The 21,804-nt window shown below is 39.6% G+C and overlaps 1 protein-coding gene across 2 annotated transcripts in view; it reads left to right on the forward strand.

The window, feature by feature from the left end:
* The window catches only part of EXOC6 (exocyst complex component 6), a 796,835-nt gene that overhangs the window by 421,472 nt on the left and 353,559 nt on the right, over positions 1 to 21,804 (forward strand). For both annotated transcript variants that reach the window (XM_053692417.1, XM_053692418.1), the window contains exon 16: positions 8,621 to 8,732. In XM_053692417.1, coding sequence (XP_053548392.1) covers positions 8,621 to 8,732 — 112 coding nt within the window. The remainder of the gene's footprint in view (positions 1 to 8,620; positions 8,733 to 21,804) is intronic.

Genomic DNA, 21,804 nt, shown 5'->3' on the forward strand with positions numbered 1-21,804 from the left:
AGTTTCCTTCCTAGGAACACTGATAGGTTCAGTAGAAATTAAATTTTTTCTGACAGAGGTCAGGTTATCAAAGCTTCTAACTTCCTGCCGCACTCTTCATTCCACTTCTCGGCCGTCAGTGGCTCAGTGTATGGAAGTAATTGGCCTAATGGTAGCGGCAATGGACATAGTTCCGTTTGCCCGCCTACATCTCAGACCACTGCAACTTTGCATGCTCAATCAGTGGAATGGGGACTACACAGATTTGTCCCCTCTGCTAAATCTGGATCAAGAGACCAGGGATTCTCTTCTCTGGTGGTTATATCAGGTCCATCTGTCCAGGGGAATGAGTTTCCGCAGGCCAGAGTGGACTATAGTGACGGCAGACACCAGCCTTCTGGGCTGGGGCGCAGTCTGGAACTCCCTGAAGGCTCAGGGTTCGTGGACTCAGGAGGAAGCCCTCCTTCCGATAAACATTCTGGAACTGAGAGCGATATTCAATGCTCTTCAGGCTTGGCCTCAACTAGCTGCGGTCAGGTTCATCAGATTTCAGTCGGACAATATCACGACTGTAGCCTATATCAACCATCAGGGGGGAACAAGAATCCCCCTGGCAATGTTGGAGGTTTTAAAGATAATTCTATGGGCAGAGATTCACTCTTGCCATTTCTCAGCTATCCATATCCCAGGAGTAGAGAACTGGGAGGCGGATTTTCTAAGTCGGCAGACTTTTCATCCGGGGGAGTGGGAGCTCCATCCAGAGGTATTTGCCCAGCTGATTCAACTATGGGGCAAACCAGAACTGGATCTTATGGCGTCTCGTCAGAACGCCAAGCTTCCTTGTTACGGGTCCAGGTTAAGAGATCCCCAGGCAGCACTGATAGATGCTCTAGCAGTGCCCTGGTCCTTCAGCCTGGCTTATGTGTTCCCACCATTTCCTCTCCTCCCTCGTCTGATTGCCAAGATCAAGCAGGAGAGAGCTTCGGTGTTTTTGATAGCACCTGCGTGGCCACGCAGGACTTGGTATGCAGATCTGGTGGACATGTCATCCCTTCCACCATGGACTCTGCCGCTGAGGCAGGACCTTCTACTCCAAGGTCCATTCAAACATCCAAATCTAATTTCTCTGCGGCTGACTGCTTGGAGATTGAACGCTTGATTTTATCAAAACGTGGTTTCTCTGAGTCGGTCATTGATGCCTTAATTCAGGCTCGAAAGCCTGTCACCAAGAAAATCTATCATAAGATATGGTGTAAATATCTTCATTGGTGTGAATCCAAGGGTTACTCATGGAGTAAAGTCAGGATTCCTAGGATATTATCCTTTCTCCACGAAGGATTGGAGAAGGGATTGTCTGCTAGTTCCTTAAAGGGACAGATTTCTGCTCTGTCTATTCTTCTGCACAAGCGTCTGGCAGATGTTCCAAACGTTCAGGCGTTTTATCAGGCTTTAGTTAGAATCAAGCCTGTGTTTAAACCTGTTGCTCCGCCATGGAGTTTAAATTTAGTTCTTCAAGTTCTTCAAGGGGTTCCGTTTGAACCTTTGCATTCCATAGATATCAAGCTTTTATCTTGGAAAGTTCTGTTTTTGGTAGCTATCTCTTCGGCTCGAAGAGTTTCAGAGTTATCTGCCTTACAGTGTGATTCCCCTTATCTGATCTTCCATGCAGATAAGGTAGTTTTGCGTACCAAACCTGGGTTTCTTCCTAAGGTGGTATCTAATAAGAATATCAATCAGGAGATTGTTGTTCCGTCACTGTGTCCTAATCCTTCTTCAAAGAAGGAACGTCTATTACACAATCTTGACGTGGTTCGTGCTTTAAAGTTTTATTTACAAGCTACTAAGGATTTTCGTCAAACATCTGCATTGTTTTTGGTCTACTCTGGACAGAGGAGAGGCCTAAAGGCTTCGGCATCTTCTCTTTCTTTTTGGCTGAGAAGCATAATCCGTTTAGCTTATGAGACTGCTGGCCACTGGCCAGCAGCCTCCTGAAAGAATTACAGCTCATTCCACTAGAGCGGTAGCTTCCACATGGGCTTTTAAAAATGAGGCCTCTGTTGAACAGATTTGTAAGGCGGCGACTTGGTCTTCGCTTCATATTTTTTCCAAATTTTCCAAATTCGATACTTTTGCTTCTTCGGAGGCTATTTTTGGGAGAAAGGTTTTACAAGCAATGGTGCCTTCCGTTTAGGGTACCTGTCTTGTCCCTCCCTTCATCTGTGTCCAAAAGCTTTGGTATTGGTATCCCACAAGTATGGATGAATCCGTGGACTCGATACATCTTACAAGTGAAAACAGAATTTATGCTTACCTGATACATTTCTTTCTCTTGTGATGTATTGAGTCCACGGGCCGCCCTGTCTGTTTAAGACAGGTAGTATATTTTTAATTAAAAAACTTCAGTCACCACTGCACCCTATAGTTTCTCCTTTTTCTTCCTAGCCTTCGGTCGAATGACTGGGGGGCGGAGCTAAGGGAGGAGCTATATAGACAGCTCTGCTGTGGGTGCTCTCTTTGCCACTTCCTGTAGGGAAGGAGAATATCCCACAAGTATGGATGAATCCGTGGACTCGATACATCACAAGAGAAAGAAATTTATCAGGTAAGCATAAATTCTGTTTTTATAAAAATAGTGCACACAAAAGTAATAAGGGCTAAAAGATACGAGATCTCGAGTGTTAGAAGCCGACGCAGGGATTTTACATTGACATGCATACACATACATAGAGAAACATGGATTTATATGTATAGAGATATGTTTAACTATGTAGATAATGAAAAGATTTTACATTACAATCCTATGCACATTAAACAATATGTCACAGGGATTTTCAAAAAGATATTTGCATGTAGATCTCAAGATATCTAGACATATATATATTCATATCATATCTCGCTATAAATAGATATATCAGTCAAAAAGTCATCACATATATAGAGAAATATTTATTTATAAATAAATAGAACATAATCCGTTAAGAAAACATTTTCACAATATGAAATATTCAGATTTTCATGTATACTTTTCAAGGAGAATACGTTATGAGCTTTGCTCAACAGATTAGGGTTTTTGTGTCTTTTCTTTTCTATTTGTCTTCTCCATTGACTTCTATGGGGAATATGTGAACACGCACACTATTTGGCTGTTTAGATTACGCGGTTTAACACATGCGCAAAATAATTTATTTCTCAACTTGTAATAGCTGCACAACCCTAAATGTGAAAAAGCCATAACACTCTGTGTTTTCGCAACTGATTTGCCACACAACTTCTAATCTTGCCTATAGTTGTATACAAGCAATAGTTTGTTAACAAAATGCTCAAACATATTCAATCATTTTATTTTTACATTTTTATGCCCCTTTAATCATGTTATGTTCAACCATGGACCAGATTTCAGTTTTACTATAGGCTGCTGTAACTGATTGTCACGGTTATATTGCACCACTGGGTTTAAGATAAACTGTCATACACATTTTGTTAACACTCTAATGGGAAATGGAATCAAACGCTGCCAAAATAAAGTGTATTGTCTGAGCGGATTAACCTTTCTTTCCAATACCCATTTAATTTTGTTTGTCAGTTTCTTAATCAAGTCTGGTTTAAATCACTTGAAAAAACATTTGATACTCAGCTTGAAAACAAAAAATCTGGAAGCCATTCAAAACTTATCTCCTAATTCTTATCTCTTAATGAATGTAAATGACTGTAGTTTCACACATCTTTAATTGATCCTTAGTACAATTTACACATACTAACGAGTAACCTTTTGACCCAATCTGTAAATATTTACTCACAAAACACAGGTAGAAATTGCCTACTAACAGCCTTGTCAAAGTAGACAGAGTAGAGGTGTTTTAACACAAAGCAAAAAAGTGTGTTAAGGTGTTTATAAAGTGTCACTTTTAACCACTATGTATATTATCTCACTAATTGTATTTATACTAAACTTGCACCTTATTTACACACTGTCAACTGCATCTCATTAAAACAATATAGAAATAGGTTTGTGTTATATGCCACTGCTATAAAACTGTGCAGTACCCTGAGGTTGCAGAATGGTAAATTTTTTTGTGATTATGTTTAACCATTGGTTGCCAAGGAAGTCTGTAAAGCGAATTCTGACAAAATTTAAATTAAACGTGTTTCTTTTTTCCCATAAAAAATGGAGTAAAGGGTCCCTTTAAGGGATTTATTACAAGTGGAGCTTAAACGATTGTGTGAGGGTTTTCGTGATTGTTAAATTGCGTTAATGTTACAAGTTGAGCGCAATCACGATTTATGCTAGAATCATTACTGTGTCCTCAGAGCTCTGGTAAACTGTTTTGCGAAATTAAAAAGTTGCACAAAACACATAACAAATACATTACAAAGTATACTTACACTCATAATAACAATGTCTAATATTGCACACAAAAGGTATAAGGGCTCAAAGATATGAGATCTCAGGTGTTAGGAAAATAAAGGCAGGCAAAGGACTTTAACATTGAGATACATATATATACATGTCTAATGATGTATGTGTATGTATATATATATATGTGTGTGTGGGGGGGTGTACATATGTATTTATATGTGTATATATGTATTTATATGTGTATATATGTATTTATATGTGTACATATGTATTTATATGTGTACATATGTATTTATATGTGTATATATGTATTTATGTGTGTATATATGTATTTATGTGTGTATATATGTATTTATATGTGTACATATGTATTTATATGTGTATATATGTATTTATATGTGTATATATGTATTTATATGTGCATATATGTATTTATATGTGTATATATGTATTTATATGTGTACATATGTATTTATATGTGTATATATGTATTTATATGTGTATATATGTATTTATATGTGTACATATGTATTTATATGTGTATATATGTATGTATTTACTGACATATATAGACATATAAACACATAAATACATATGTACACATATATTATTATTATTTATTTATTTATAAAGCTCCAGCAAATTCCACAGTGCTGTCCATGGGTACAAAGATAAAAGTACGACGATGATGCAAAAGGACACAGGACAAAATTTATCAAACAAATACAAGGGGAATTGAGAGCCCTATTCCTGTAGGAATTTACAATCTAGAAGGGTAGGAGGGTGAGAAACAGGAGGTGGGGACTGCAAAGATGAGAATGATGTTAGTGTGGATTTAGATGAGGGCAACTATTAGGCAAGAGGAATTAGTTTGTTACGGAGTTGGGTGATAAGCTTCCCTGAACAGAAATGTCTTTAGGGTCGACTCGCTTAAGTATATTTGTTTATTAGTGAGGACAAGTAGGGGGGGCAGAGTTGGTAAGGGCTTTGTAGGTCAGGGTGAGGATCTTAAATTTAATTCTGCTGTGAATGGGGAGCCAGCGAAAGGACTCGCAGAGATGTGCAGCAGATACAGAGCGTTGGGAAAGGTGGATTAGCCTGGCAGAGGCATTTAGGATCTATTGAAGGGGGGGGGGCGGGAAAGAGGAAGGCTAGTGAGAAGGTTATATACACATACAGTATATACAAGTGCATTGGAGCCCTTTGAAATTAAGTAGATGAAAACATGTAAAACTATATTATTGCATTATTCATATTTAATACAGTGTTATATTGTATATTTACTGTAAATATTTCACATTCCAATGTTCTGCACATAGCAGGATGTGTTCTAAGTATTTTTAAATAGATATTCCTATATATATCTGTATATATCTATACCTGTATATATATATATATATATATATATATATATATATATAAATATGTTACCAAAATACCATCAGATATATATATATATATATGTGTATTTTTGAATCAATAGAGCATATTCTGCAATAAGCAGAACATTGTTATGTGAAATATTCATATTTTTATGTCGGGTTAGCGCCTGTAAGAATATATGAATATATAAGTTGGGGTTAGCGTACAAGTAATCTTTTTCTACAATTTTTTCTCTCAATTGACTTCTATGGGGGAATATTTGCACGTCGGGTTAGCGCATGGGTGCAAACTTTTTACTTTCAACTCATAATATGAACGCAACCCGACGCATGCAAAAATATTACTTCTAGCGCATTTAGTACTCTAGTGGAATCGATAAATAGCGCTCAACTTGTAATCTAGCCCTGAATGTATTACACTGCTTTTTAATGGATATTCCTAAATTGAATAAACCAACTTTTTATGTTAGTATTGTACCTGTCAGCCAGTGAATAGTAGTTACGTAGGTATTAGTTGCACATCCTGTTTCAGTTTAACTTAACCCTTTCTTAACCTTTTTTTCTGCAAAAAAAGTAAATAAATTATATATATATATATATATATATATATATATATATATATATATATACTGCTTGTTTGACTGCTGATTTGTTTATATACATTATAGAAAAAATGACAGTGTTTTAAAAGGACATGAAACCCACATTTTTTCTTTCATAATTCAGATAGAGCATACAGTGTTAAAAAACTTCCAATTAACTTTTATCATCAAATTTCTTTCTTTCTCATTGCATTCTTCATAGTGTGCATGTGTCTGGAAAATTGACAGCACTTTTGTAGGAATCCTTTTGAACACTAGATGGCAGCAATTGCAAAGCTGCTGCCATATAGTGCTCCAAACATGTGCCCCTTAGCCTACCTACCTGTTTTTAACAACAGATACATAGAGAAGTCTAAAGACCGCTGCTCCATAACTTGTCCGCCTGCTCTGAGGCCGCGGATAGAAATTAACCCGATCGAATGCAATCGGGTTGATTGACACCCCCTGCTAGTGGCCGATTGGCCGCAAATCTGCAGGGGGCGGCATTGCACCAGCAGTTCACAAGAACTGTTTGTGCAATGATAAATGCCGACAGCGTATTCTGTCAGCATTTATCGATGTGCGGCGGACATGATACGCTACTTTGATAAATATACCCCTCAGTCTTTGCACGTTTACGGGCGCGCAATAAATAACTAGGCATTACAAGTGCTGGCTGATTATTGCTACTGGGAGCTCGCGGTAGCAATTAGTGCTCTGAAAATTAACCAGAGAACAGATAAATGTGCCCCAATTGCTCCCAAAATAAAGCGTGTATTGCATTGTGTAAAATAAAAAATTCTAGCATCTTTTTTTTTTGGCGGTTAGAAACAAAAACAACACTGAAAAGTGACTGTACATTGCGGTCTATTGGTAACTGTGTGTTCTCTGTAAATATATATGGATATGCTTATATACATATATATTTATGTGTTAACATTTGTATATACACATATAAACACATAAATATATATGTAAAATGTCATATTCATAAATATTTCAATCTGCTGCCCTTCGCTGTGCTAGATTAGACACGGCATGATAATGAGGCTCCCATTGGAGGCTATGGAAGCGCACTCTTCTGAGTGCAAAGCTTCAGTGCAATGCGAATGCGAGTTTGTGTTTGCATTGCACCTAACTTTTAATATCAGTGCACATTTGTGTGTGCTGGTGTTGCTAAGTGCAGCACAAATATCGCTTTCGCAAAAGCAATATTTTGCACTCCACTTGTAATCTAGCCCATATTATCTTAATTAAACATAGTAAGAGACTGATCATTTCCTTCAACTTGCCAGTACCTTCTAGAATGCACTAAAGAAACACAAAATTGTTCTGCTTGTTTTGCTATTTATGTTTAAGCTGATATGGCACCAAAGTTCAATGTCGCTTTGCAAAGGGACTGGTAAAGTCACAGATAAAGTCTTTGACATTCCCTTTGCACATGTGCATTGTCTGTAAAGATGAGATTGCTAATACTTGTGTACAAGCATAGCCTTCTTGGTGATGGAAAAAAAAAAGAAGATAATATTGAATTTTGATGCCACGTTTGCATACCTAACTTTGGAAAGGTTAGTGTAAAAAGCATAATCATTCTGTTTTTCTATTGATCTAAAGACAAAGCAAGGTTTAATTATACATAGGGCAACAGTCAAATTACGGTAGAAGAAACCTGTTTGTGCACATCGGGTTAGCTCACTGGACCGATCTACTGCTCTACAGCGGTTGTAGAGACCCAGATAAAATTTGTATGCGTATAAAACTGCCAAATAACTGTTAATATGCATGCATGTAACAAGTTATATTGGAAATAGTGAGCCATAAGGCTATGCTTCTGATTGGATATTAAAAAAACTTCATTGAAAAAAACAAATTACAGCAAGAAGGGGGTCCGATTATATATCTTCCAAAATTATATTTAGAGGTAATTTAGAAAAAATATATATATATATTTTACTAATATTAATTAACATTTTGTGTTGGGACAAACAAGTCATTACAAGTTTACTATAATTTTAAAAAAGATGCAAAATTATGCCAGGCAAATATTGCCATTTATTTGTTCAGGCCAAAAGTATAGCATATATCTAGCTAAACCATTGATCTTTTGACTGTTGTTTAATTTTGAAGTACAATTTCATATTCTATTTGTTATAAGTTCTGTTTGTATATTTATAAAATTTATACACAAACTCGCAGTGTAAAAAAAAAATTAATATAGCTGGATTTTCTTAAATTAGAGACTAACTTGAGAACACATTTGTGCTGTGTACACATTTTCTCTTTATGTTGTTTGTGTTATGATACATGGTTTTATTTTATAGTTCTACAGAAATAGACGACATGCTTAGAAAATCAACTAATTTGCTTCTTACAAGAACATTAAGCAGCGGTTTGCAAAACCTCATCAGAAAACCTCATATAGGTTTAACAGAGGTAAGTTGTGCATTTCTTAATTATGTAACTTAGATGCTATTTTGGGCACACTTCTCTAAAGCTGTAATTTCAGGCAATACTCTCTAAAAGCACCTTTTATTACCATAAGGTCTAAAGGCAAATTTTACCTTGAGAGCATTGTATATTGTTAAGGTGTGTACCCTGTATTTCTGTATAAGTAAGAAAGACACCTACATTACAATATAGCGATCAATAAAATAAGCAGTTTAGTAAGTTCACTGAAAGAACAGTGTAAAAATCGTAATTAAAGTTATATTAATAGTACGCATTAACGCATTAAGTGGAAAAAAAAAATCTGTGTAATTTTAATTCACATTTTGCCTTTTTTTTCATACAAATTTTAAAGTATGCAGGAAATCATATTTATTGTCCCCTGTAAAAAATGTATTTAATGTTCAGCACAATGTCAAAATACAAAGTTAAAATCCTACAAAAAAGTACAAAATACGAATTATACTTTATTTTTCTTTTGGAGATTGAGTCTCTCTGTCTTGAAGAGTGGGCTGAACAGAGGTGTTTCTTGGGCATGCCTGAAGGTTTTTTACAGGTCTCATCGAATTTTCTAAGGATATTACACCTGCCTAATGTAATCTGGCGAGTTTGTCTCAATATATACAATTTCCTTATTACACTGGGGGGAAAACTAGAAGTTAATGAAAATTAAAGTACACTGAAAGCAGCAAAATGTGATTTGTATTTGCTTTTAAAAAATGTATTAGGGACGGAAGTTCTCTGTCACATTTGCACTTCCCTGTGAGATTCTCCATTCTAAAGAGCTTCATTACATTCTATGGGAGGGAACTTGTCACTTGCTGGGACCTCCAGGCTAAGGCCTCTAGTTATGAAGCCGTCAACCGCAAATACGCTGGAATTCTGCAGCATATTTGTGGCTAGGCTGATTCGCCTTAGTTATCAACCCCTACTGCCCGGCAAAAGTAGAATCTAGTGACTTAAGCTTCGATCCGCCGGACTCAATCCGACACAGATCGATGGTTACATCACTACAGATGTTCCGAACGCAAGTTCGGCACAATCTGACTACTTTTGGTAGTTATCAAACTACTACCAGGTACGCTCGGCACTATTCCGGCCCAGCGTACCTGGATTTTGATCCCATAGGAATCAATGGGAGTCTGACCATAGTGAAAGCTCATGTTCACTGCTGCCCGATATCCCATTTATTCCTATGGGAGATGTCTGCACCTAACACCCTAACATGTACCCCGAGTCTAAACACCCCTAATCTGCCCCCCTACACCGCCGCAACGAAATAAATGTATTACCCCCTAAACCGCCGCTCCCGGACCCCGCCGCAACTATAATAAACATGTTAACCCCTAAACCGCTGCTCCCGGAACCCGCCGCCACCTACATTACACATATTAACCCCTAATCTGCCGCCCCCTATACCGCCGCCACCTACATAAACTAATTATTATTATTATTATCGGTTATTTGTAGAGCACCAACAGATTCCGCAGCGCTAATTTAATTAACCCCTATCCTGCGGATCCCGGACCCCGCCGCAACTAAATAAATTGTTTAACCCCTAAACCGCCGCTCCCAGACCCCGTCGTCACCTATATTAAACTTATTAACCCCTATCCTGCCCCCCCCTATACCGCCGCCACCTATATTAAAATTATTAACCCCTAAACCTAAGTCTAACACTAACCCTAACCCCCCCTAACTTAAATATTATTTTAATAAATCTAAATAATATTACTCGTATTAACTAAATGAATCCTATTTAAAACTAAATACTTACCTATAAAATAAACCCTAAGATAGCTGCAATATAACTAATAATTATATTGTAGCTATTTTAGGATTTATATTTATTTTACAGGCAACTTTGTATTTATTTTAACTAGGTACAATAGCTATTAAATATTTAATAACTATTTAATAACTACCTAGCTAAAATACTTACAAAATTACCTGTAAAATAAATCCTAACCTAAGTTACAATTAAACCTAACACTACACTATCATTAAATAAATTACCTACAATTACATAAAATTAAATAAACTATAGTACAAAAAAAAAACACACTAAATTACAGAAAATAAAAAAGAATTACAAGAAGTTTAAACTAATTACAACTAATCTAAGCCCCCTAATAAAATAATAAAGCCCCCCCCCAAATAAAAAAATGCCCTACCCTATTCTAAATTACCAAGTAACCAGCTCTTTTACCAGCCCTTAAAAGGGCTTTTTGCGGGGCATTGCCCCTAAGTAATCAGCTCTTTTACCTGTAAAAAATAAATACAACCCCCCCAACATTAAAACCCACCACCCACATACCCCTACTCTTATTCACCCAAACCCCCCTTAAATAAACCTAACACTAACCCCCTGAAGATCATCCTACCTTGAGCCGTCTTCACCCAGCCGGGCTGAAGTCTTCATCCGATGGGGCAGAAGAGGACATCCAGACCGGCAGCAGTCTTCATCCTATCCGGGCAGAAGAGGATATCCAGACCGGCAGACATCTTCATCCAAGCGGCATCTTCTATCTTCGGCTCCATCTTCAAGACCTCTGGCGCGGAGCATCCTTCCTGGCCGACGGACTAACGACGAATGACTGTTCCTTTAAGGGACGTCATCCAAGATGGCGTCCCTCGAATTCGATTGGCTGATAGGATTCTATCAGCCAATCGGAATTAAGGTAGGAAAAATCTGATTGGCTGATTCAATCAGCCAATCAGATTGAAGTTCAATCCGATTGGCTGATCCAATCAGCCAATCGGATTGAGCTTGCATTCTATTGGCTGTTCCAATCAGCCAATAGAATGTGAACTGAATCTGATTGGCTGATTGGATCAGCCAATTGGATTGAACTTCAATCTGATTGGCTGATTGAATCAGTCAATCAGATTTTTCCTACCTTAATTCCGATTGGCTGATAGAATCCTATCATTCAATTCGAGGGACGCCATCTTGGATGACGTCCCTTAAAGGAACCGTCATTCGTCGTTAGTCTGTCGGCCAGGAAGGATGCTCCGCGCCGGAGGTCTTGAAGATGGAGCCGCTCCTCGTCGGATGGATGAAGATAGAAGATGCCGCTTGGATGAAGATTTCTGCCGATCCGGATGTCCTCTTCTGCCCAGATAGGATGAAGACTTCTGCCAGTCTGGATGTCCTCTTCTGCCCCATCGGATGAAGACTTCGGCCCGGCTGGGTGAAGACGCTCCAGGTAGGATGATCTTCAGGGGGTTAGGGTTAGGTTTTTTAAGGGGGGTTTGGGTGGGTTAGAGTAGGGGTATGTGGGTGGTGGGTTTTAATGTTGGAGGGGGTTGTATTTTTTTTACAGGTAAAAGAGCTGATTACTTTGGGGAAATGCCCTGCAAAAAGCCCTTTTAAGGGCTGGTAAAAGAGCTGGTTACTTGGTAATTTAGAATAGGGTAGGCCATTTTTTTTTTTTGGGGGGGCTTTATTATTTTATTAGGGGGCTTAGATTAGGTGTAATTAGTTTAAACTTCTTGTAATTCTTTTTTATTTTCTGTAATTTAGTGTTGTTTTTTTTGTACTTTAGTTTAGTTTAATTAATTTAATTTTAGGTAATTGTAGTTAATTTATTTAAATAATTTATTGATAGTGTAGTGTTAGGTTTAATTGTAACTTAGGTTAGGATTTATTTTACAGGTAATTTTGTAATTATTTTAACTAGGTAGCTATTAAATAGTTATTAACTATTTAATAGCTATTGTACCTAGTTAAAATAAATACAAAGTTGCCTGTAAAATAAATATAAATCCTAAAATAGCTACAATATAATTATTAGTTATATTGTAGCTATCTTAGGGTTTATTTTACAGGTAAGTATTTAATTTTAAATAGGAATAATTTAGTTAATAATAGTAATATGTTTTTAAATTTATTAAAATAATATTAAAGTTAGGGGGTGTTAGTGTTAGACTTAGGTTTAGGAGTTAAACATTTAATTTAGTTGTGGCGGGGTCCGGTAGCGGCAGTTTAGGGGTTAATGAGTTTAATGTAGATTGCAGTGGTGTAGGGGGGGCAGGATAGGGGTTAATAACTTTAATATAGGTGGCGGTGAGCTCCGGGTGCGGCGGTTTAGGGGTTAAACAATTATTTATTTGCGGTGGGGTCCGGGAGCCGCAGGATAGAGGTTGATAACTTGAATATAGGTGGCGGCGGTGTAGTGGGGGGCAGGATAGGGGTCAATAGGTATAATGTAGGTGGCGGCGGGGTCCGGGAGTGGCGGTTTAGGGGTTAATACATTTATTTTAGTTGCGGCGGGGTCCAGGAGCGGCGGTTTAGGGGGCAATAACTTTATTTAGGTGCGGGGGGCTCTGGGAGCAGCGGTTTAGGGGGTAAAACAGTGTAGTTTAGTGTGGGTGCTTAGTGACAGGCTATCAAAAAAGCTGTGAAGAAGCCGATGAGCAGCGAGATCGATGACTGTCAATTAACAACAGTCCGCTGCTCATCGCTCCATACTTGGTGCGCGGCTTCTTGACAGCTTTTTTGATAACTTTGGAGAGCGTATTCAGGTCCGCGGCGGCGGCAATGGTAGGCGAGCTTAGGCAAGCGTATTGGGCCGGCGAATGTAGCCAAGTAGACGGCTTCATAACTAGAGGCCTAAGCCTTCTTTTTTAAGTATTGAGTAAATGATGATATTTGTCTCCATGCTGGCAAATTTTAGAAAATTAGGCCTTAAGGCTCAATGTGATACAATTTTATATCAGTGGTTATATATTCCAACAACATTTTTTTAAATGTGCCAGTCTCAAATAGACAAATATATGTACACAAAGATAAAATACAATTAATTAGCACAGATATTATTATTATTATACTTATGAAGCATCAACATATTTTGCAGCGCTGTGCATAGGTACAATTCATTTAAATAAAACAATGATATAAAACTTGTAAGAGACAGGACAAAATTTTACAAACACATACAGGAGGAATTGAGGGCCCTATTCCCATGGGAACTTACAATTTAGATTGTATATGTACATATGTACAAACAATATACAGATACATGCAATACACATATTCACATGTAGACTTAAAGGGACAGTCAACACCAGAATTTTTGTTGTTTAAAAAGAAAGATAATCCCTTTATTACCCATTCCCCAGTTTTGCATATCCAACACAGTTATAATAATACATGTTTTACCTCTGTAATTATCTTGTATCTAAGCCTCTGCTGACTGCCCCCTTATTTCAGTTCTTTTGACAGACATGCAGTTTAGCCAATCAGTGCTCACTCCTAGGTCACTTTACGTGCATGAGCTCAATGTTATCTATATGAAACATGTGAACTAATGCCCTCTAGTGATCAAAATGTATTCAGATTAGAGGCAGTCTTCAAGGTCTAAGAAATTAGCATATGAACCTCCTAGGTTTAGCTTTCAACTAAGAATACCAAGAGAACAAAGCAAAATTGGTGATAAAAGTAAATTGAGAAGTTGTTTATAATTGCATGCCCTATTTAAATCATGAAAGTTTTTTTTGGACTTGACTGTCCCTTTACTACACAAATACACACAGTATATATGCAATATACGGATGCACACTACAGAGAGAGAGACAAACTCACCCACACAAAATGCACAGTTATGCACATAATGCAAACACATAATATTGTGACAGAAACAGATGCAATCACTATACACAAGATATATGCACACACAATGTATAAATACAGTGCATACAGAATGTACTTATATACACTGAACACACATATACACATGATGCACAAATATTCACACAAAAAATACAGATACACAAACAATCCACATATACAGAGAGAATACAAAGGCAGACAACCAATACACAGTTGCAAACTCACTACACTTATTGGGGCCGATTTATCAAGTGTCTGGCGGAAATGATCCACTGTAGCGATCATGTTCGCCAGATCATGTACGTGTCAAGACTGCTGCTTCTTAACTTATGTTTCCGGCGAGTCTGAAGGCTCGCGCGGAAACAGGTGCTTTAGGCACAATACGGGCCATGATAAATCGGCGCTATAGACACATGAAGTACACAAATACCTATAGAATATATATACAATACACACATGAACATGAACTAAATTAGTTTGAAACACTATTCTGGACCATACGTGATAATCATGCCTTGTTTACCGAATCACATGCATATTTCAGTGATTCACGCAATACACATTTGCAAAGGAGATAAAGATATATAGTCAAGACAAATGAGAGTCAGATATACATTAAGTACACAGATTTAAAGGGATATGAAACCAGAGATAGGCACAGACAAAGGCTGTGGCGGACATTTTCCAAAGTACAGACCTTATTGAAGGACACCAAGGTACATTTGAAATTAAAATATTATTTTACAGTACTTAGTGTTATTATACTGATGCAGATACCACTGATCCTATAACCAGCCCTCCTCTGGCTATACACATGTGCCAATGTCACTACTGTGTCATTATATAGTGCTGGGTGTTATTATACTGATGCAGATACCACTGATCCTATAACCAGCCCTCCTCTGGCTATACCCATGAGCCAGTGTCACTACTGTGTCATTATATAGTGCTGGGTGTTATTATACTGATGCAGATACCACTGACCCTATAACCAGCCCTCCTCTAGCTATACCCATGTGCCAGTGTCACTACTGTGTCATTATATAGTGCTGGGTGTTATTATACTGATGCAGATACCACTGATCCTATAACCAGCCCTCCTCTGGCTATACACATGTGCCAATGTCACTACTGTGTCATTATATAGTGCTGGGTGTTATTATACTGATGCAGATACCACTGACCCTATAACCAGCCCTCCTCTAGCTATACCCATGTGCCAGTGTCACTACTGTGTCATTATATAGTGCTGGGTGTTATTATACTGATGCAGATACCACTGATCCTATAACCAGCCCTCCTCTGGCTATACCCATGTGCCAGTGTCACTACTGTGTCATTATATAGCGCTGGGTGTTATTATACTGATGCAGATACCACTGATTGTATAACCAGCCCTCCTCTGGCGATATCCATGTGCCAGTGTCACTACTGTGTCATTATATAGTGCTGGGTGTTATTATACTGATGCAGATACCACTGATCCTATAACCAGCCCTCCTCTGGCTATACCCATGTGCCAGTGTCACTACTGTGTCATTATATAATGCTTGGTGTTATTATACTGATGCAGATACCACTGATCCTATAACCAGCCCTTATCTGGCTATACGCATGTGCCAGAGTCACTACTGTGTCTTTGTATAGAGCTGGGTGTTATTATACTGATGCAGATACCACTGATCCTATAACCAGCCCTTGTCTGGCTATACGCATGTGCCAGTGTCACTACTGTGTCATTATATAGCGCTAGTTGTTATTATACTGATTCAGATACCACTGACCCTATAACCAGCCCTCCTCTGGCTATACCCATGTGCCAGTGTCACTACTGTGTCATTATATAATGCTTGGTGTTATTATACTGATGCAGATACCACTGACCCTATAACCAGCCCTCCTCTGGCTATACCCATGTGCCAGTGTCACTACTGTGTCATTATATAATGCTTGGTGTTATTATACTGATGCAGATACCACTGATCCTATAACCAGCCCTCCTCTGGCTATACCCATGTGCCAGTGTCACTACTGTGTCATTATATAGCGCTGGGTGTTATTATACTGATGCAGATATCACTGACCCTATAACCAGCCCTCCTCTGGCTATACCCATGTGCCAGTGTCACTACTGTGTCATTATATAGTGCTGGGTGTTATTATACTGATGCAGATACCACTGATCCTATAACCAGCCCTCCTCTGGCTATACACATGTGCCAATGTCACTACTGTGTCATTATATAGTGCTGGGTGTTATTATACTGATGCAGATACCACTGACCCTATAACCAGCCCTCCTCTGGCTATACCCATGTGCCAATCTCACTACTGTGTCATTATATAGTGCTGGGTGTTATTATACTGATGCAGATACCACTGATCCTATAACCAGCCCTCCTCTGGCTATACCCATGTGCCAGTGTCACTACTGTGTCATTATATAATGCTTGGTGTTATTATACTGATGCAGATACCACTGATCCTATAACCAGCCCTTATCTGGCTATACGCATGTGCCAGAGTCACTACTGTGTCTTTGTATAGAGCTGGGTGTTATTATACTGATGCAGATACCACTGATCCTATAACCAGCCCTTGTCTGGCTATACGCATGTGCCAGTGTCACTACTGTGTCATTATATAGCGCTAGTTGTTATTATACTGATTCAGATACCACTGACCCTATAACCAGCCCTCCTCTGGCTATACCCATGTGCCAGTGTCACTACTGTGTCATTATATAATGCTTGGTGTTATTATACTGATGCAGATACCACTGACCCTATAACCAGCCCTCCTCTGGCTATACCCATGTGCCAGTGTCACTACTGTGTCATTATATAATGCTTGGTGTTATTATACTGATGCAGATACCACTGATCCTATAACCAGCCCTCCTCTGGCTATACCCATGTGCCAGTGTCACTACTGTGTCATTATATAGCGCTGGGTGTTATTATACTGATGCAGATATCACTGACCCTATAACCAGCCCTCCTCTGGCTATACCCATGTGCCAGTGTCACTACTGTGTCATTATATAGTGCTGGGTGTTATTATACTGATGCAGATACCACTGATCCTATAACCAGCCCTCCTCTGGCTATACCCATGTGCCAGTGTCACTACTGTGTCATTATATAGTGCTGGGTGTTATTATACTGATGCAGATACCACTGATCCTATAACCAGCCCTCCTCTGGCTATACACATGAGCCAGTGTCACTACAGTGTCATTATATAGTGCTGGGTGTTAATATACTGATGCAGATACCACTAATCCTATAACCAGCCCTTGTCTGGCTATACCCATGTGCCAGTGTCACTACTGTGTCATTATATAGTGCTGGGTGTTATTATACTGATGCAGATACCACTGACCCTATAACCAGCCCTCCTCTGGCTATACACATGAGCCAGTGTCACTATAGTGTCATTATATAGTGCTGGGTGTTATTATACTGATGCAGATACCACTGACCCTATAACCAGCCCTCCTCTGGCTATACCCATGAGCCAGTGTCACTATAGTGTCATTATATAGTGCTGGGTGTTATTATACTGATGCAGATACCACTGACCCTATAACCAGCCCTCCTCTAGCTATACCCATGAGCCAGTGTCACTACTGTGTCATTATATAGCGCTGGGTGTTATTATACTGATGCAGATACCACTGACCCTATAACCAGCCCTCCTCTGGCTATACCCATGAGCCAGTGTCACTATAGTGTCATTATATAGTGCTGGGTGTTATTATACTGATGCAGATACCACTGACCCTATAACCAGCCCTCCTCTAGCTATACCCATGAGCCAGTGTCACTACTGTGTCTTTATATAGTGCTGGGTGTTATTATACTGATGCAGATACCACTGATCCTATAACCAGCCCTTGTCTGGCTATACGCATGTGCCAGTGTCACTACTGTGTCATTATATAGTGCTTGGTGTTATTATACTGATGCAGATACCTCTGATCCTATAACCAACCCTCCTCTGGCTATACCCATGTGCCAGTGTCACTACTGTGTCTTTATATAGTGCTGGGTGTTATTATACTGATGCAGATACCACTGACCCTATAACCAGCCCTTGTCTGGCTATATGCATGTGCTAGTGTCACTACTGTGTCTTTGTATAGAGCTGGGTGTTATTATACTGATGCAGATAACACTGATCCTATAACCAGCCCTCCTCTGGCTATACCCATGAGCCAGTGTCACTACTGTGTCATTATATAGTGCTGGTTGTTATTATACTGACGCAGATACCACTGATTCTATAACCAGCCCTCCTCTGGCTATACCCATGTGCCAGTGTCACTACTGTGTTATTATATAGTGCTGGGTGTTATACTGATGCAGATACCACTGACCCTATAACCAGCCCTTGTCTGGCTATACCCATGTGCCAGTGTCACTACTGTGTCATTATATAGTGCTGGTTGTTATTATACTGACGCAGATACCACTGATCCTATAACCAGCCCTCCTCTGGCTATACCCATGTGCCAGTGTTACTACTGTGTCATTATATAGTTCTTGGTGTTATTATACTGATGCAGATACCACTGATCCTATAACCAGCCCTCCTTTGGCTATACCCATGTGCCAGTGTCACTACTGTGTCATTATATAGTGCTGGGTGTTATTATACTGATGCAGATACCACTGATCCTATAACCAGCCCTCCTTTGGCTATACCCATGTGCCAGTGTCACTACTGTGTCATTATATAGTGCTGGGTGTTATTATACTGATGCAGATACCACTGATCCTATAACCAGCCCTCCTCTAGCTATACCCATGTGCCAGTGTCACTACTGTGTCATTATATAGTGCTGGGTGTTATTATACTGATGCAGATACCACTGATCCTATAACCAGCCCTCTTCTGGCTATACCCATGAGCCAATGTCACTACTGTGTCATTATATAGTGCTGGTTGTTATTATACTGACGCAGATACCACTGATCCTATAACCAGCCCTCCTCTGGCTATACCCATGAGCCAGTGTCACTACTGTGTCTTTGTATAGAGTTTGGTGTTATTATACTGATGCAGATACATCTGATCCTATAACCAGCCCTGCTCTGGCTATACGCATGTGCCAGTGTCACTACTGTGTCATTATATAGTGCTGGGTGTTATTATACTGATGCAGATACCACTGATCCTATAACCAGCCCTGCTCTGGCTATACGCATGTGCCAGTGTCACTACTGTGTCATTATATAGTGCTGGGTGTTATTATACTGATGCAGATACCATTGATCCTATAACCAGCTCTCCTCTGGCTATACCCATGTGCCAGTGTCACTACTGTGTCATTATATAGCGCTGGGTGTTATTATACTGATGCAGATATCACTGAACCTATAACCAGCCCTCTTCTGGCTATACCCATGTGCCAGTGTCACTACTGTGTCATTATATAGTGCTTGGTGTTATTATACTGATGCAGATACCACTGACCCTATAACCAGCGCTCCTCTGGCTATACCCATGTGCCAGTGTCACTACTGTGTCATTATATAGTGATGGGTGTTATTATACTGATGCAGATACCACTGATCCTATAACCAGCCCTCCTCTAGCTATACCCATGTGCCAGTGTCACTACTGTGTCATTATATAGTGCTTGGTGTTATTATACTGATGCAGATACCACTGATCCTATAACCAGCCCTCCTCTAGCTATACCCATGAGCCAGTGTCACTACTGTGTCATTATATAGTGCTGGGTGTTATTATACTGATGCAGATACCACTGACCCTATAACCAGCCCTCCTCTGGCTATACCCATCTGCCAGTGTCACTACAGTGTCATTATATAATGCTGGGTGTTATTATACTGATGCAGATACCACTGACCCTATAACCAGCGCTCCTCTGGCTATACCCATGTGCCAGTGTCACTACTGTGTCATTATATAGTGATGGGTGTTATTATACTGATGCAGATACCACTGATCCTATAACCAGCCCTCCTCTAGCTATACCCATGAGCCAGTGTCACTACTGTGTCATTATATAGTGCTGGGTGTTATTATACTGATGCAGATACCACTGACCCTATAACCAGCCCTCCTCTGGCTATACCCATCTGCCAGTGTCACTACAGTGTCATTATATAATGCTGGGTGTTATTATACTGATGCAGATACCACTGATCCTATAACCAGCGCTCCTCTGGCTATACCCATGTGCCAGTGTCACTACTGTGTCATTATATAGTGATGGGTGTTATTATACTGATGCAGATACCACTGACCCTATAACCAGCCCTCCTCTGGCTATACCCATGTGCCAGTGTCACTACTGTGTCATTATATAGCGCTGGGTGTTATTATACTGATGCAGATACCACTGACCCTATAACCAGCCCTCCTCTGGCTATACCCATGAGCCAGTGTCACTATAGTGTCATTATATAGTGCTGGGTGTTATTATACTGATGCAGATACCACTGACCCTATAACCAGCCCTCCTCTGGCTATACCCATGTGCCAGTGTCACTACTGTGTCATTATATAGTGCTGGGTGTTATTATACTGATGCAGATACCACTGATTCTGTAACCAGCCCTCCTCTGGCTATACCCATGTGCCAGTGTCACTACTGTGTCATTATATAGTGCTGGGTGTTATTATACTGATGCAGATACCACTGACCCTATAACCAGCCCTCCTCTGGCTATACCCATGTGCCAGTGTCACTACAGTGTCATTATATAGTGCTGGGTGTTATTATACTGATGCAGATACCACTGATCCTATAACCGGCCCTCCTCTAGCTATACCCATGTGCCAGTGTCACTACTGTGTTATTATATAGTGCTGGGTGTTATACTGATGCAGATACCACTGACCCTATAACCAGCCCTTGTCTGGTTATACCCATGAGCCAGTGTCACTACTGTGTCATTATATAGCGCTGGGTGTTATTATACTGATGCAGATACCACTGATCCTATAACCGGCCCTCCTCTAGCTATACCCATGTGCCAGTGTCACTACTGTGTTATTATATAGTGCTGGGTGTTATACTGATGCAGATACCACTGACCCTATAACCAGCCCTTGTCTGGTTATACCCATGTGTCAGTGTCACTATAGTGTCATTATATAGTGCTGGGTGTTATTATACTGATGCAGATACCACTGACCCTATAACCAGCCCTCCTCTGGCTATACACATGAGCCAGTGTCACTATAGTGTCATTATATAGTGCTGGGTGTTATTATACTGATGCAGATACCACTGACCCTATAACCAGCCCTCCTCTGGCTATACACATGAGCCAGTGTCACTACTGTGTCATTATATAGTGCTGGGTGTTATACTGATGCAGATACCACTGACCCTATAACCAGCCCTCCTCTGGCTATACACATGAGCCAGTGTCACTACTGTGTCATTATATAGTGCTGGGTGTT

This window comes from Bombina bombina, chromosome 9 (assembly GCF_027579735.1).
Source record: "Bombina bombina isolate aBomBom1 chromosome 9, aBomBom1.pri, whole genome shotgun sequence".
NCBI lineage: Eukaryota > Metazoa > Chordata > Amphibia > Anura > Bombinatoridae > Bombina > Bombina bombina.